The sequence below is a fragment of the Epinephelus moara genome, chromosome 6, assembly GCF_006386435.1.
Source record: "Epinephelus moara isolate mb chromosome 6, YSFRI_EMoa_1.0, whole genome shotgun sequence".
Lineage (NCBI taxonomy): Eukaryota > Metazoa > Chordata > Actinopteri > Perciformes > Serranidae > Epinephelus > Epinephelus moara.
Genome location: NC_065511.1, coordinates 28,022,298 through 28,040,682, shown reverse-complemented (window position 1 = coordinate 28,040,682; position 18,385 = coordinate 28,022,298). Strand labels below are relative to the sequence as shown.

The following is an 18,385-nucleotide window of genomic DNA, read 5'->3' as shown; positions in this document are numbered from 1 at the left end:
GGTACAATGATGAGTAGAATAACTGTCACCTCACTTTATAACTATGGTTTAAAAAGATGCTTCACAAAAAATGTATCATTATTATTGTTTTTCATTTCTCCCCTGAAAACAGAAAAAATAATGACAAATAAACTTCCATATAAAGAGCAGCAGGTGTCTTTTAACTGCGGCCCGGTCAGTGTCATGTAGCTGGCCTAAATATTTCGTAACCTGAATTGGCCGGATGACGTGTTCAACACACTCTAGACTCGAGGCCATGTTAAGGACTTAGGACTATTGTAATGTTACATGAACGCATCAGCACCATTATGCAAGTAACAAGTGCCCCCTCATGGAGGTTGTGAACTGGGCAAGGTGTAAGAGCGGGCTGCAGTAATGAACTAACCTAATCAATGGAAAATGATTGACTGGAGCGTATTCAAAGTTAGCGTCTCACACACACACAGACACAGTGGGATATACACCATCATGCTGCCTCCCCATCAGCCACTGTGCTTCGAAAATTTAATCAGTGGGTTTTGATTAGGTTTAAAACCTGTTTTGATTCTTTATCCACATCCTTGTGGCTACGTAGGTAACAATAATGTTTGTTTTATCAAGACACAATGTCACACATACTCCCACAAGCACACAACGAACAACAGTGCAGGTTTATCTACCCCAGAGTGCACTTTGGCTCTTGGAGCGACAAGTCAACACATTCAGGCTCCTATATAACAGGCTGAGCCAGTGGTGCCTCTTACACTGTTTTCTGGAGAGGAATAAAGTGAGTACTGACACTTCAATTGTACTTCAATTACTGAATGAGATAGGGTGTAATAGTCTTAGAAATGCATGGGTGTTGTGTTATATATGAGAGCACTTGAAGGAAAATGTATATTTTGAGACATAAGCAGCATGTTCAGCAGAGCTGCATGTTAGAAAGACTTTTTATTTTCATGCTAGAAGAGTAACAAAGACTGTCAGCTACAAGCGAGTGGAGAAATGTATGACAATGTCTCACCCTGGTGGATAAAGTGAGCTAAGCTTTAAATCTCTCTCCTCACAGATACCAGTGACGCCATGAATAAGCTACTGGTCATTACTGTGCTGGTTGCACTTCTCTCTCTCAGTAAGTGAATTCTGAAGCCATGAAGTTGAATTCATAATAGTATAAATCAGCTGTTTCCCTGATGAATGTGGCACCGTTTGACCCCTCTGACCTGTTTTGTGCAGGTGCTGAAAGCTTCCGCATGCCGAGGCAGGCTGAGGCTGTGGAGGAGGAGGAGGAGGTAGGGACCCTGACAAAGGTCTCAGACACCATCAAGTCCTACTATAGCGATGCCGTCAACACTGCCAGTGGTTACCTGGACAGCATCAGGGGACTGAAGATCGAGGAGAAGGCAAAGTAAGCGATTTTAAATGCAGAGTTTGTTTGATTGATGCAGTATAAAAAAGTATGGATTCATATATAAACTCCTCTTTTTCTGTGTGTTGCCCACAGGAGTTTTTACACTGAAACTACCTCAGTCATTACCACCTATGCTGGCATTTTACAAGACCAGCTATACCACATTGTGTACCAGAAGTGAACAAAAACTGATTTCCAATGACCTAAGCTACATTTTCTGACAGCGTGAGAACTTTGAAGCTCCACACTAAACAGTCTGAACTTGGACACATCTCATTTCAACCAAGCCTCCAAATCTACAAACAGCATGTTCACAAGTGATGGACCCTGTGCTCTTTGTAGTGCTGTCTTGGGCCGCTGCACTGATAGTGAATGATGATAACTACCTAGCGGGGACTGTAATCACTGAAAAGAACAACTAACAGTTTGCATAAAGGAACAGGACAGAGCAACTTGGCGGGCTCAAGCGAAAGAGGACACAGCACCTTATCATGAACAAATACATTGCTCCCTTGATCTCAGAGTTGAGAAAAAAAACAGCCATGAAAATAATGCGAAAACAAATGATCTATCGCCACCTGTTGGTGATTTCAGTCATCACACCTCCTAAATATTTGTGTCATATGAAATAAAATATTTATACATTAAAACTGGGGTCTGTGGTTGATAAATGAGAATTCAGTTTCCTGTTTGATATAATAAATTGTGCATGTTTTCTCCTACACATCCTTTTATCTCACTGGTGCAAAGGATCACGCGCTTGTGTCTGTATGGATCTGCGATGAGGCGCTGTGCTTTTATCAGAAGAGGCAGCGCATGAACAGAGGCTTCTGTTGCAATTAATAATAGATGAAAGAGAAACAACATGTAAAATGTGAGCGCAGAGAATCCGACGGAGATAAATGAACTACAGGCTGCACATGTGAAGTCTGTTTTGTGGATTCTGACAAGCAGTGATGCAAGGATGTTGTGATTTTTAATTAGTGCGTAATTCTTAAGCTTCAGCCGGCACAAACAAGAGAGATACATTTGCAGAAAGCCTCATCTTATTTAGTTGTTACTAATGATGTAAACAGCACCAGACAGATGCAGGACAAACTAGACATTTATGTAGTTTAGGGACTACTGTATTCTAGCACTACTGCTGCCATAGGTGTAGATTTCAGGGGGGACGTAGGGGACAGGTCGCCCTCAACACTTACAACATGTGCATATGTCCCCTCAGTAAAAAACATAAAGTAGCAAAGGACTTTATTCTGACAAAATAAGACATTGCCATAAACTGATGCAGAAAAGGAAAAAAATGGTGCATAAATATTCACCAGAATGCAGCAAATTAAGTAGCGTTTGATTCTTTAAATTTTCTGTCAGAAGGCCCCCAAACCCTCGTTTTAAACCTATTTTAAATATGTAATTTAGATTTAGTGCCACATGCAGATCCTTGTGTTTGCAGCCATGTTGTATTCAGATCAGGATCGATTTGAGTGGAGCTGCATTCCGTATTTGATGTTAGAATCTTTGTCAGATGTTTTCTCTCAAATGCTGACTGTGACCCGATTTGGCTTTGACACTAACATGATTTAATTCGTGGGCATCTGCAGCTGCTGCAAAACAGAGAATACAAACACTCAACATTATAAAGCAAGAAAAAAGCTTATACTGACGATTAACTTCAATCAATATCATATTAATCTAGTTTGTCCTATGATGACCCATCTTTGTCATGTTTTCTCATAGATTAGAAAAACTGTGCTCACTCGTGTGTTTATTACAGTCCATGTTAAAAAGGTTGAAAGTTAGTCATCGCTCCCTGTGGATGTTTCTCCTGGGTCCCTGTCTTATCACTGGGGTCGGAAATATCTCCCCTCTCTGTCCTAAGCTCCTCCCACCTGACGACCATGGATGTATGCACGCACTTCATACAGTAACCCAGTGTTTCCCATTCTCTGATTTCATGAATCTTATTTTATTGTACAGTTGCACAAAGCTCATTTGCTCAGTTCCACCTTACCCCTCTCTGTTTATCAGACCACAAATGAGACAAGAATTAGCAAGGCAATATTACATAGACTATAATGGACATAGCTACTGTGACATCACCCAGAAATGACATATTTGCATGAGAGGATGGACCTGTGAATTAATGAGGGGTGTAGCTGACTAACAGACTGTGGTGACACCTCGCAGACAGCCTGTCACTCAAAGTGGCCTGCCCTTAATTATGCTTAACTTTAAGCCTCAATAATATTTAAGCAGGTAAGTTATATAAAAATTCACCCCCTGTACAGCTGTCATGAAGGAGGAAATTAGCTATAGAGAACAAAATCATTTTTTGTACCAGGCTGTGAACATGTTTATTTCTGCTGTAAAGTTGGTGGATCACTCATAGACTGTAGCAACACTTGAATATAAATATGCGTAACTTTAAGCTTTAATAAAATGTAAATGGTTGAGTTGTGAAAAAATTCACCCTGTTTTGCCATTTGTGCTGGCCAAATTCAAGCCACTAAAGCTGCTTACCCGAAGGTCCGTCTCCCGAGGTGCTTCCAGCTCTGCCCCCAGGGAAGCAGTTCACAGTGGTGGGGAGCAAGGGGAAGAGACGGGGAAGGGATGGAATGTGGCTAATCAAGCAGCAACCTCTAAGGCTGAAAAATTAAGCTAACGCTGAAGTGCAAAAAACTGCAGTTCACTGAATGGCCACATGAGGCTGGCTCCAGAAGTGAGTCACTCCCCATAAGACCCTCGTGTTTAAGTGCCCAACTTTACAGCAGAAATAAACATGTTTAGAGCCTGGTAGAAAAAGCAGTTTTGATGTCTATGGCAAATTTCCTCCTTCATGACAATTGTATAGGGGGTGAATCTTTATATAACTCACCTGTTTAAATATTATTATGGCTTAAAGTTATGCATAATTAAAGAGGCAACAGATAGGATTTGGGTTTTTTTTTTTAGCTTGGCGCCACCTAGCATCAGTGGTGTTGCATCGCACTGTTGCAACGACCAAATTGACCATGGGGATCAGAGATAATCAATAAAATGTAGGCTGTAAAGCCACCAGTATACCTCTATGTATATGTAGTATGAGAAGGTGTGTGGACACTCTACTAAATAAATGAGTAAAGAGACCGAGCAACAATTATCAGATTTATCTGAAGAAAAAAACAAATAGTAATGCAAATAATTATAGCAGAATGCACAGTACCAGTACAAACAACTCACAGTAAATTATACCAATATATACAGTATCAGTACAAACAACAGTAGACACAGTGGAATTATACCAATATGCAAATGAAAACAGTCCCGATTCTAGAATAAACGGTACCGTATGGAAACAATGGGGCCGGTTGGAGCTCAAATTGAATGGGAAACAAAGTTCAGTGTTCACTTAGCTGGGCGTAACTTAGCTGGGTGATGTCCATCGATAGCTGCCTCCATGAGAAGAGAACAGAAGGAAGGGAGGGGGGTATCACTGTCCGAGGGCTGCCGCAGAATGGCAACGAGGATGTCAGCCGACCATTACTCGCTACCCGGTCCCTGGTTGCGGCGATTTGCGATGCTGGCCAGCTAGGAATGAACTAGCAGCCAGTACCGTACAGTCCTCTCTGGTCTAGCTAACATTTAGCCGTGTTACTTACTGATCCATTAGAAAGAAAGCTAGTTGGACATCGGTTTTGAAGCCTCTTTGGTCACGGAGCTCCCTCCATCTCTTGAACGCCTGACTGAGGTTTAACGTTACTCTTGTTTTTCCTCTTCTTTTATCACTCTCCTTTTTGCTCTTCTTTGCCTCCTCAGACAGAGGAGCTCGTTCTCTTTTGCTAGTTCGTTTTTCACTTTCCCAACTCATAAGGACCAGCTCCAGTCCCTGATTGGCTGACCGACCATTTTCGCAATACATGACGTGTTTCCTGCCGTAAAGCAGATTTTTTCCGCAAAATTTCGGCACCGGTGGCAGAAGCTTATTCCAAAGATTGCAAAGCCACTAAGTAACCTATGTAAACGCTGATAGTCTGATTTTACTGTGGCGATTACCCTGTGCAACCCACATTATTTTCATAATGATATATTTAGGAAAGGATGCTATCTGTTGCCTCTTTAAGGGTGGGCTGCTTTAAGTGCAACCAGGTCTCATTCCAAAGTTGTCAAAATGCGTAGCTTGGGTTGTGACTTGCGGTGTCAGACACTGACGAAAAAAGCTGTCCTTTAACGTCGGTATGATGCGTGGCTGGTTGCTGTTATAGTTTAGCAGCACTTGGTGACGTCAGGGGGGAACGTGACGGGACAAGAGCGACAATTAAGGCGTCAAAAGTCCGAGTAGGGCAGGTGGGAGGGGTGGTGTATGGGTCCAACAAACACAGACTTTCACCTGGAAGAGCGGTGTTTGCGTCCCGTAAGATTCTAAAGCCAAACCTTGTTCTTTTTTCCTAAACCCAACCACGTGCTTTTGTTGTTGGAGGGGAAAAAAAGTCAATTGGCGTTGTTGTACCGAAAGAGACTGTATGTAAACATTAAATTTCTTGTGAAAACCCAAGTGTATTTTGAAAGAAGACAATGCCTGTAACAGGCAGAACTTGACACGGTATCCCAGGACGTCAACAACCAACGCACCCAGGGTACGTTTCACATCGTACCTTGACAAACTGACTGTGCTCTGTATGAAACGATGGTTCCTAAAGTGTCCACTTAACATGCAATCATATAAAGATCAGCAAATCATGTCACAAACACTCAGCTCATGAAATGTTAATTTGCTTTGTGTGAATAATTTAAAAAATATTTTAAAAGTCATTATTTATCAACTGACAAGTATGATTTTCAGTCCAATCTTTAGCCACTCAGACTGGAAGAGATAGCAAATATCGTGGTTTCCCAGAAGCCCAGTCAGAGCTGTGCAATCTGTGATATTTTTAAGACAAGCCTTTGAAAATTGCGTCATGGTAAAACATTAACTTTATAAACAGCAGTGGGCATAATATCTCCACTCTTATCTCCTTTAGCACTACCAAAGCTTCGCTCATTTATCTGTGACACCATTATTCATTTGAGAGTGCACTAAGCACAGACTAGCCATAAAAAATGGCTTTAATAAATCCCACTAAGCCACAAGAATCTGTGCACAGCAGATTCTTGCTGTGAAAAAGACATAAACTTCGCCAAAACACAAAAACTCTAACTGGAATCTATTATGTCGGAACAATATCTATCACCATAAATGAGGGTCTTGCTTGTTCCTCATAAACAAGGTGTGTCTGTCTAACTGAACATATTGTTAAGCGGAGGTGTTGGAAAAATATCTCTGATAAGGTTATTGCAAAGGTTGGACTGGAAATGATGCTGGATAGTAATAAAGCAGTTTGTTCCTCCCACTGTCCTAGAGAAACCTTGCAGGTATAAAAAAGCTAGACTTGTCAAACATCGCACATTATCAGAGCTACGGAAGAAATAAAACAGAGTTTCAACATGAATTTTCTCCTTCTGCTGGTTGCTTTGGGGCTCGCAGGTAGCTATTTACCATATCATGTCTGAAATAAAATATATTAATATTAGAGTAGACATTTAGTTCCTCTTTGGTCTTGTTGGTGTGTTACAGGAGCGTCTCCAGTAGTGGACCACAAGGTGTGTCAGCCTCACTCCAGGCCCTGGCAGGTCTATCTGCAAGGTAAAGGGTGCAGTGGAGCTCTCATCGATGAATGGTGGATAGTAACGTCCTTTGACTGTGCGCCCAAGTAAGTACAACTACTAAGTACGTACTCATTTACTTGCACTAGCAAGAGGGTTGTAATGTAACTGGTTGTAACAGTAATGTGGCCTTTAAAACAAGGGAACAATATGATATTACAAATGTTGCCCGGCCTTGAGAGCCAACATATTTTCACATCTGACATGGTGAATTAAGGGTTTATTTATCAGACCATAGTTGTTGTTTGTTGGAACTAAAACATGTTGAGTTTGAATGATGTTTCAAACGCTAGTCTTAGTTCTGTGAAAGAGGAAAAGTTGAAAGCAAAGGGTCTACAGGTGTATTTTTGTATTTAATGAGGAAAATAGGTGTGAGAATATTTCCTTTATTGACATTTGGTGAGTTTATTTATTAGACTTAAAAAAAAAAGCAAGGAGAGCCTGTGGAACATAACATTAGTGAACTTGCTGCTTGAACACATCTCCCAGCTGCTCACACCTGTGCGAATATATCGGCAACATAGATGTATTTAGGTACTGGACCCCAAGATGCCACCTATTTGTTACAATGGGATTGCTCACCTGGTGCATACGCAAAAAAAAGCGACTTCCTGCTTGGCTCATAGAATTTACATTGTGATGACATCATAGAAATTTTATTAGCTTTTTTTTTGGGCTTGATAGAAAGAGTACTATCCAACCTGTTTGCAATTTATGGTGTCCTGTGAACAGTTTTATGACGTCTCTTTGTAATGGTGGTCTACAGGGAAAATGCTTTTGAGTGACAGGGCTTGGGCTTTTTTTGCAGTGATTTTGATTTTATTTCAGGATTCTGTTCTGGAGGTAAAATGAGAAAGTTGGTTCACCTGGTGGTCAGTGCTTGGTACTTCAGTAGACTGCGACCAACATGAGCCCCGTTTCCACCAAACACTTTTGGTATGGTACCTTTGGAACCAAAAGTAACCCTTCAGACGTGGTACCTGAACCCTAGTGTTTCCACCACAAACAGTACCCTTAAATGGTGGCAGGGTTGTTGTCACTCACTGCTCCGTCCAGCACTCACTGTATTTCCTCCTTTATCAGTCTGCACCTTGTTTATTGTCCACAGAACGAGGCTGCACGCCGATATTATCAGAACAAAACAGAACAGGCTGCAGTGAGAGTCTCTCTCCATGGGATATTTAAAAATAGTTGGTTTGTGCATTTAGTCCTTCTCAGGCAAGCTCCGGGGTTTAATGTTGCCGGAGCCACAGGAACTACGCTCTGCGACGCTTCTTTTTTTTCTCAGAATGAGGAATAGAACATACAAAGTTCACATAACCCGACCAAAATTAATATATATAAACACCTGAGGATCCACTCATTACTAAAAAAACAGTACACTAAAATATGTTCGTGAAAACATCTGAGTAGATAAATAGGCAATGCAGTAACAGAATCTTTATTCATATTTGATCAGTGCTTCCTTATTTGACAGTTTGACCGCATTTCAGTGATTGACACTATAAGCTGCTGCGTTAGAGGCTCCTCAGCTCTGATGGGCTGTTTTTTTTGCGCCATGGTAGATTCTGGCAAATGCCATTAGAGGCAGTAGGAAGAGGAGGGACGTGTTTTTTTTCACAGTCTGTCTCGTGTAATTCTTTGAGAATATAGTGACACTTTCACCAAATATGAGAAAGTTATTTTCATGAGTAACCAACTGTAGCTTTAAAGTCAGATTTTCTGTGTGTCTTACACCAGTGTGGTGAAACATTTTTATTACAGTCACTCAGTCAAGAGTCAAAACAAACGTTTACAGTAAACAATTGTTTTGGTTAAGCAGCAGAATTTTCCTAGCAGCAGTACATCCAAAACAAAACCTCAGCAGTAAAATCACATTTGAGCTTGTTAAAACCCAACAGAGGTGCTTGATTTATTCTGCTTTGTTCCAATTCAACCATGTATTATTAAAAGCTAGTTTTTTTCTTCTGTTTCTTACCTGTAATTGAACTGCTGCTGCTTTTTCAGCGTGACCTTCAGTCTCCAGCCTCTCTGCTGCTTGGCACAATTTTTCCTGAGGAAATAAAAGGCAGACAGATTTCTATTTTTTGTTTCCCTCACGAAAGAGAATCATGAATAGGTCAGACATAATTGTCATTGGGTTCTACCATTGTGTAGCAGTGCACATGCTGTTCTAATAATCAAATCTTAAAAAAATATGTCAAGAGACATATAATCTGTCCTGACAAGGCAGGCTCGTCTTGGGTAGTCAGTGTTTGAAAGACTGGATATTGTTGGCTGATCACTGCAAATTTCACTCCCGTTCCTCTTTAATTAAACCACATTCATTAACCTGCTGCTCGTGTCTGATTAAGGCTTGAAAAACGTCAGTCATGGGCCTGTTTCCGCCTGAGGCCTGAAAAATCCACCTCAGCTTACTAATGACAGCCTCTCTTCCCTTGTCCCCTGCAGACCCTACGACACCATTGCAGTTCTTGGGGATCATGACCTGACTATGCATGCAGGCACCGAGCAGCGCATTTATGTTGCTGACGCAATCGTTCACAGTCCGTACCGCTCACCCTTCCACAGCCTCACGCTGGTCCGTCTGGCGACACCCGCCAGCTTTAACGAGTACGTCCAGCCCATCCCTCTACCCAGCCGCTGCCCACTGACTGGGGAAACTTGCTATGTCAGTGGCTGGGGATCCACCACCCCGAATCAATGTAAGTGGATTTAAAGAAGCTACTGTGGCTTTTACACCTCATTAACTTGTCACCACATTAGAATTTAATATAATTGCAGCAAAGCCAGTGTTCACTAATCCAGTCTGTCAGTATTCCCCGTCCTACAAGCCTTAAACTCCAGCTTTCCTATGAATATCTGATCCGACTAAAGGCCTCCCGTAGAGCTTTTATTGTAGTAGCTGTTTTACATTCAGTGTTTCTCATCAAAATGCCTTGTGTGTATCTGGGAGGCCTAAAAAAAAAAACACACACTGAATGCATTTGCAAAACCTTTTTTGGAATGTTTTGAAACCTGCTTTGAATTTCAGAGATGTCTTCCACTACAATGGAGATGAAAATTTCAACAGACCTCACAGTGGACAGTTTCATACAGCCTGTCTCTGCAGTGGAGCATAGTCCCTCGAAATTGTAGACAGTTGATGCTGTGGATTATGTATTCAGCTGTAGCTCCTGTATTTGGGAACTGATGCTGAAAAGAAGTGCTGAATTTTAAATGTTTTTGTAGAAATGCTGTGAGCAACAAACCAAATTAATCTACAACCCCACAACTGTCAACTGACCCTTTAAATAAGGCCACTGTGTATTTGAGGGAAAGAAAAACTGCCCCAGAATGCCAGCTGTGTGACAAAACCCTTTGATTAACATTATTATTATTCAAAGGAATCCGATCCATGATGGTTTATCTAAATACAATAAGTTATGGGACAATGAAGTGTACCTTCATCTATGATGCCACTATATTGCAAACACCGTCAGACTTTGAATTTAAGCAGCAGAGGTGAAAAATGGTAAACTTGACATAACAGAAATAGTTTTGACTTTCCTAAGTAAAGGGATCAGACTTATAGTAAAACAAGGAGTGAAATATAATAATTAAAAAACATTTCTTTTAAAGGAGCAGTGTGTGGGATTTAGTGGCATCTAGTGGTGAGGTTTGCATATTGCAACCAAACAAAATTTACCTGCCGAGTCTTTTCCTCTCCAAAACAAACGGATCAGGTGATTTGAAGCGATAAAAACACTGAATAAAGCAGTTTCACATTACATATCTATGTTTTTCCGACACTGTTCGGCATGTCGCTGATGGGCTGCTGGCCCTGCACCTGCACCTGCTAATATGTGCTCACCTTTTTCTTCTTATAACTTAAAACGCAGGTGTTTAGAGGGCTTTTACTGGAAGTCAAATTATCCGCAGAAATCTCTTCCTCTCCAAGACAAATGGATCAGATGATTTAAACCACTAAAAAAACTGAATGAAGCAGTTTCAGGTTAAAAATCAGTATTTTTCCGATGCTGTTTGGCTCATTGCGCAGGGGCTGTTCTAGAGCCACTGTTTGGTTTGTACATTCTGGGCTATTGTAGAAACACTGCGTTACAACATGGTAGACATGATGGATTTTTAGGTGATTAAATAAAACATACTTATTATATCCTCCTGAGACCCTACATCCTCATTATAGGAAATCAAATTTTGGGTTTACTTTTGTCCTCGTTAGTGGACACTTTTTATGATATCTAGTGGTAGTAAGAGCAGAATACACCAATCCATGTAAAAACACGATGGCAGCCATCTCTGCCAAGTCAGTCTGAAGCCAATCCCGATAAAAAAGTGGACAAGATCCAAAACCTGATCACATTTTATGGTTAAAACCTGTTTATTTACAGTTAATAATGTTTGTAGTTTGATATGGCAACAAATTTGACCAATTTTAGCAACAGTAACAAGCTGAGACGCTGTTAATAAGGAAGTACTTGTTTGAAGACATTAGGACTTTAGTATCGTCTCGTTTGAGGACACGGACTTAATTATGGTTGACTATGTTTAGTTTTTTATACTTATCGGGTCCTACTGCGCAAACTAGCTGGGAGAAATTAAAAATGTATACCAAACAAAAGTTCAGGTCTCAGGAAGATATTCCAATTCTCCCGATATTCCCCCCAAAGCCTACACAGTGGAAAGTCCCACACACCTTAGTGGCCCTTTATTCCACAGAGACACTTTCCCGTTTGACTTAAGTACATCAGTACAGTGTTATAGCAGTGTGCCAGCTTGCTTTGCATGTTTAAATGCTTGCTCTTTAAAACTAATGCACATGGAGGGACACAGGGCAACAAGTAGCACCACTCACTTGAGCAGATAACATTCAGCAGCAAAATGCACTACTTTTACATTTTCACAGTGACTCAGGGAAATTCTGATCAGCAGGTGGGCATGTAGTCACTAAAAAGCTCATCAATATTCTGGTCATTGCGACGCTAACAAGGCATGAACATTCTGTTTTAATAACGGCTAAAAATGGCTTTCTTTAATCAGAGCGCTTTCTAATTGCCTGTCAAAATGCCCAGTCAGTGATCAGGACTAATTAAAAGAGGTAGACCTTGAAAATAGTATTTACTCAAGGTTTAGACCTTAATGCTCCGGTGCAAGTGGTAATGCATAAAGATGGGAAGTAATCCACAGACCTGGAGAGGGGAAGGAAGGAAGCTTTTGTTGAAGAGAGAGTGACAGATTGATGAGTGGTGTACAGAATACATCACAATGAATACTTTATGTCACAGATTCAGATACCTATGACTTTAGTTTTTGAACGAATCAGAGTAACAACCCACCTTCTTGCTCTTGGAAACAGATGAGCCCCAACAGCAACTGAAGTGTCTAACTGTGCCTGTTGTGGATGACCAGACTTGCGTGAACACGTTCCCTGAGTACTTGTACTGGAGCCACGGCATGGTCTGTGCTGGACAAGCAAACACAGATAACTGCATGGTGAGCATGGTCACAACCCAAAGAAAGTGTGGATCACACTTCTGTATTCCTCTGCCTCCCACTGGATCCCAGCCTTTTTTATTTCACTTTAACTGGCTAACCAACCTGCTTACTGCACATTTCCCCAAAAACAACCCAAACAGAGTCTCTTATTCTTTCCCCTCTCTCTCCAGCGGAATAGAGGCAGCGTGATGGTGTGCAATGGCCAGCTGCAGGGTGTGCAGTGGTTTGCTCACGGCTGCGAAAACCCAGCCAACCCCACCGTCTACACCAAGATGTGCATATACAATAAGTGGATCAACGATGTGAGGGACCGCTACATACCAGAAACTCTGCCAACCACTCCAGAGATGAGGACATGAGGCAGCAGAGAGACATTTATTCACAGATTTGATGTAAACACTATAAAACACTATTATAAACATTACTCCTCATTTTACGGGCAGGGGTCAGTGTTATGAATACTATGTTTAAACTGGAAGGTTGGGATTCATTGCATTTAATGATGGTACTCTAGTGAAGATTAACTGACATAAATATACAAAAGTATCTATGAACATTATGCAGCAGTCTCAAATGCAAATCCTATGCTCAGCTACAAAAAATGAAGCCAAAAAATCTGTATGCAAACTCAAAACTGTACATATAAACAACAACAAAAAATAAAATGTCATGTGTTTTGAAGGCTTAATGTTTTATTCATGATTTTTAGTGCACCCTTTACTCTGTGATTCCTCCTTTATCCTCATTTGCTTCAGCAAAAAGTTTCCACAGCTGGCTAATAGCTGCTGCAAATTAGCTGTGATTTTTTCATATCACAATTTCACACATGCTGCTGCATGTGACACTGACGGTGAATTAAACATGACAACGAAAAGTTGTTTTGTTCCAGCTGTTGAACGGTAAAACCATTAAATCTTGTGACTAATGGCTACTGGATTAAAGGCCTATCAGCTTTTTTAAATTTGTGAGACAAGTTAATGTTTTGAATAACAACAAATGAGTACAATGCCCAAATTGGTACTTAAAGGGATAGTGCACCCAAAAATGAAAATTCAGCCATTATCTACTCACCCATATGCCGATGGAGGCTCAGGTGAAGTTTTAGAGTCCTCACAACACTTGTGGAGATCCAAGGCGAGAGGGGGTAGCAACAAAACTCCACCTAATGGAGGCTTACGGCGCCCCAGATTCAAACGTTCAAAAACACAACAACTTTTTATGTCGGGCTTCAGGACACTTGGATCACTACGGACGAGCAGTATGGAGATATTTTGTGGTTTCAATTATGTCTTTTTGGACATTTGAATCTGGGGCACTGTAAGCCTCCATTAGGTGGAGTTGTGTTGCTACCCCCTCTCGCCTTGGATCTCCGCAAGTGTTGTGAGGACTCTAAAACTTCACCTGAGCCTCCATCGGCATATGGGTGAGTAGATAATGGCTGATTTTTCATTTTTGGGTGCACTATCCCTTTAAGGCTGCTCAAGTCTGTATTTTTAGATAAACAGTAGATCAAATGACCAGTGGCGTCCTAAAGGGGGGGCCATGGATCCCCTGATAAAATTGCTGGACGTGGTGCACTCAGTTATTGAGCTAAGCAAAGGAAGTGGTATCTTCTGAAACTTGACAATCTAAGGCATTCATTGGTACCAACCAGGTTGGCATAGCTTGTTGGTAGAGGTTAAATAATGCTCCAAAGTTAGGCTAAATTTTGGCGAGGAAACTCTCACCTCAACACATCTGTATGAAAGTGGATTCTATTTTTACCCACAAGTCTCCCCTCAATTTAAAGGAAAAGCACAACCAGCCTATTTGAAGTACAGTGGATTGCTTGTCACATGTATCTGCAGATACATGACACATTAAAACAGAATTGTTGTGGAACTCAAAATGTTAACTGCACTGGCATGAGTCTATGCACATCAGGTAATTAGTTATATTGGGTCTCATTCATGAAACATGAGCAGAATGAATTTGTGTGTAAACTGTTTGCAGAAGGAACTTTATGTGTATTTTGGTATTCCTCAATATGTTAGTAGCTCCAATCTACACCTGCTTCTGACTGCTCACAGTGCTTGTATGCAGATGCCTTTGAAACACGTAAGTTAAAAATGACAAAATATTACAAATATAACACATTTGGTTAAATTAGTTGGAAATTAGTGCATTAAATCTTCAGATTAGGTTTCTTAAAAATGTGAATGAGTAAATTAAATGGACTTATTAGGTGTATTTTCTACATTTGTGGCATCCCGTTCCCACTTGAATCAATGAGGAGAGAGAACTCACAAATGTATCTTCTGTTTGAGTGGCGAGACTGTGAGACCCATGTCACTGACCAAACACTGAGCTATCAGTGATGGCTGTCAGAATGTAGTGATTTAACACTTAATATAGGACGTACATCACTGTACCATCTGAGTTTGCTATTGACTGCTCCAGTGGAGGCATGTCGATGTCTGTGTCAGGAGTATTTCCTGACAAAGAGGTCTCTCTGATGATTCAAGCAATGAGCTCATCTGCAGCTGTGACTGGGTCTCCTCCTGTAGCTACTGTGTTTGTTTTGTGTGTGTGTGTACTTAAAAGTTTTTTGCATCAAGTTTCATATCAAACCATTTTTGTTTAACTTCTTGGCTGGTTCTTACAACATAGGACATGGAGTTAACAGCATCCATTATCTCCTTCCAAGCCTTTGATTTACCTGTCCCTGTCACACCGCAAATAATGTAATAAAAAAAAATCAATTTAAATAAAATATTATACGTATCTCAGCATTGAGATGCTTCTCTTTCTCTTTCTCTCACTGTCTTTGTTTGCTCCATGCTTGCAGGTCGACAGGATGCAACGATCCATAGTAATTATCACCTCCATATATGGCAGTCACTGGCTATTCATGTATGCTTATTGCTGACTGGTAGGAGCATGCTGTCAGTTTATGATTAATTGGCATTCATGAACATACACACGTGCATACGATCATATCTGAATTTTCCATGGCATTCATTAATTTGGTGTAGGTTTTTAGTACCAAGGTTTTTTTTATGCAAATCTACTCACAGATTTACTAACAAGTCATTAATGAGACTAATTAACTCTACAAAAACCAAAATATATCAGCATTCCTTAACTCTCCATATTAACATTGTTTTCAACTAGCCTACAGACTTAAACAGCATAAACGAATTCCTGAAATTCAGTTATGGTTTTTGGTTTTGGTGTGCCACCCCAAGGTCTTCGGTGGCATCTGACCCTTGCACCACTGCAAATGACTACATGTAATAAAGAGGCTGCTCATCGTGAGAAACCCACGGAAAATTATCACCCAACTCTGAAGTAGGCTACTTGTTAGCTCAGTGCACCTTTAGCATCTTTTGGCACATTGTTTGGATTTTATTTGCAACTTAAATGTTTCGAATTAGGCGGAAGTTATACTTCTGTGTTAAACTGATGACGTAACCTGCGCTGTAGCCTGATGTGCACCTCCCGAAAAATGTAACTACACATCACAGCAACGCCTCCTGTCTATTCTTGTAAGCTGAAACCATTTCCGTCAGTGGAAACGAAGCTTTTATTCACTTTTATTTCACAGATAAGAAACAATAACTTGTGTAGATAATAAAGCCTCGCTAGACTAATTTATACAATATAAAATGCCATAGGCTTGTGCTAATAACGTTAGCATGTTATTTGTTTGGAAAACGTGTTTAGTATAAGACAGTTCTTTTGTCGGTGAACTTCGTGGGTTGTAATAGAGTTGAATTTTGTAACGTTACCTTTGTTAAATGTTGCTGTTGTCCCTGGCTTCATATGAGTAGAGGAAAAGTCAGCTAGCTGCTAGGCTAATTTATAGAATGTAAAATGCCAAAGGCTTGTGCTAAAAACATTAGCATGTTGTATTTGTGGGGAAAATGTGTCCAGATAAAGACAAGTGTTTGTCTGTGAATGCTGTGAGTTATAATGAAGCCGATTTGTGTTTGAAATTGTCTCTATTAAACCATGTTTAATGTGTGTTTTGGTTGTGTTTTGAATCAACTAAACTTTACAGCACTTCACAGAAACCTTCACCGCCAACTAGTGTTTTGGAGGTGTAACTGCAGAGTGACACAGACACACCACCACACAAGTATAAATGCTAAAGGCGTAGGCTAAGGTGTAGGTAGGGTCTGCCGCACAAGTATAAATCCCGCTTTACTCTCCCATTACAGTTGTTTTCATCCACAGCAGCAGTAGGCAGCTGTTTTCAACCAAAAGCTCCACTGCAAACTACCTGCCCAACGCCAAACAGCAGACGGACAAAGTTATCGACTAGCTGGTGAACATAGTGAAGCATTTAGCAGCTGAAGAGCCAGATGTGTCCCTCGGAGCTCAAAGGAGACCGAATATCAGAGCTACATTTGTGAGGTGGCTGGATTCTATGATTACAGCTTGTTCTGCTGCGGCCAAAAATACAGAACAACTTGGTCCTAATTGATAATAATGTCAGTATCAGCAAACTGACCTTTAAGTTATACAAGTGTGTAATTGGCATTTTTGCAAATAATAGAACTGTTATTCTAGAATTAAACATGTTATTTCTATTTATTATAGTTTCTTAATTAATTTCTAACAGTAGAATTAAATCAATTCAAATAAAATGAGCCTGATAATGAGGCGTTCATGGGAGTTTTGCATGGATGCAAATGCTCCTACATGACAAAGGCTGGGCAGCGTTAATATCAAGCACCACTAGATGGGGGTAAAGCCCAATGATAAGGAAACACATTGTGCCAAAGTGCCAAAGAGAGAGAGACAGAGAGAGCCCCTGACAGGGTGGACAGGTGACGTGAATCTTACATTCTTTGCGAGGTTTTGTATGAACTCTGATCTGAGATCTGAGCTCTGAGCCATGACACAAATATGATCGCACAAGTATGTCACAGCAGTAAACATCTAACGCAGCTTTACCGAGACACAGTGAGTACAAAGGAGCTGGAGAACACATGGGGGAGTCAGAGACACTGCATACATACACTAAAACAAATACACACATGTGCGCACACACACTCACACTTACATACAAAGTGACTGACAGCTGTGTCCATAATCACCCAGGCAGCTGAACATGGGGGCCACTCTGCCATCTGTTCCCACCATTTCTCTCCAGATCCTCCGAGTCCTCACCCCCTCTTCTCCCACCTCTGCGGGAGACAGAGGGAACGCTGAGGGGCTGACTTTAGTAACTGGGATGTCACTTCATAGAACAGTGTGATATTAATTGGTGTGAGCTTTAAGAGCTGCTGCTTGTTTTTTTCTGTCACTTTGAGTAGCCTCTGTTTATAACTCTGAGGGATTTGACTGAAATCAGTTTAATGTAATTGCCACTATGTGAGTAATTATCTTTTGTAACAGATACAATAGATACTCTATTCTCTCCCTCGGGCAGGATACCCAAGACAACAAGGCTGAAATCCTGGGGGATTTCCCCCAGATGCCTCCTTGGTCTCCTTGTGTACTGATTCCCAAATGATCTGCAGTTTGTTATGGCTTGTACATGTGGTCTACTTCCCTCCAGAGAAGACATGGTTCCCAGTTTACCAGGCTGCATCTCCATAATTTCCACCTGAACTCCCTGGTAATTGAAATGGGTTATCTCCTTTGCTTGTGCAAACACCACAGCCCATTTCCTTCCTTTAATTTCTAGCTGGAATTCAACCTTTCATTTCCTGTGTAAATATAGCGAGTCAAAGCCATTCAATAAGGTTAAACAGTGATATACAGTAGAGTCGAGGGGGAGATGCCTGAGATATAACAGACAACAGGACTAGAAGACTCTATAGCCATGAT

The 18,385-nt window shown here is 40.9% G+C and overlaps 2 protein-coding genes across 2 annotated transcripts; both read left to right on the top strand.

The window, feature by feature from the left end:
• Window positions 1–688: 688 nt before the first annotated feature.
• Window positions 689–2,040, top strand: apoc2 (apolipoprotein C-II). The gene is made up of 4 exons (XM_050046599.1): window positions 689–766; window positions 1,049–1,111; window positions 1,216–1,387; window positions 1,484–2,040. The coding sequence occupies exons 2-4, from the start codon at window positions 1,063–1,065 to the stop codon at window positions 1,569–1,571; spliced, it is 309 nt and encodes a 102-aa protein (XP_049902556.1). The 5' UTR covers window positions 689–766; window positions 1,049–1,062; the 3' UTR covers window positions 1,572–2,040.
• Window positions 2,041–6,714: 4,674 nt separating this feature from the next.
• Window positions 6,715–13,586, top strand: LOC126391693 (trypsinogen-like protein 3). The gene is made up of 5 exons (XM_050046596.1): window positions 6,715–6,890; window positions 6,981–7,116; window positions 9,521–9,774; window positions 12,426–12,562; window positions 12,736–13,586. The coding sequence occupies exons 1-5, from the start codon at window positions 6,851–6,853 to the stop codon at window positions 12,922–12,924; spliced, it is 756 nt and encodes a 251-aa protein (XP_049902553.1). The 5' UTR covers window positions 6,715–6,850; the 3' UTR covers window positions 12,925–13,586.
• The last annotated feature ends 4,799 nt before the right edge of the window (window positions 13,587–18,385 follow it).

Bases quoted from the DNA above. Each gene is read 5' to 3' on its own strand.
- apoc2 (XM_050046599.1), top strand. From the start codon at position 1,063: ATGAATAAGCTACTGGTCATTACTGTGCTGGTTGCACTTCTCTCTCTC. The intron at 1,112-1,215 runs GTAAGTGAATTC...TGTTTTGTGCAG, and splicing joins GGTTGCACTTCTCTCTCTCA to GTGCTGAAAGCTTCCGCATG. The intron at 1,388-1,483 runs GTAAGCGATTTT...TGTTGCCCACAG, and splicing joins AAGATCGAGGAGAAGGCAAA to GAGTTTTTACACTGAAACTA.
- LOC126391693 (XM_050046596.1), top strand. From the start codon at position 6,851: ATGAATTTTCTCCTTCTGCTGGTTGCTTTGGGGCTCGCAG. The intron at 6,891-6,980 runs GTAGCTATTTAC...GGTGTGTTACAG, and splicing joins GGTTGCTTTGGGGCTCGCAG to GAGCGTCTCCAGTAGTGGAC. The intron at 7,117-9,520 runs GTAAGTACAACT...TGTCCCCTGCAG, and splicing joins TCCTTTGACTGTGCGCCCAA to ACCCTACGACACCATTGCAG.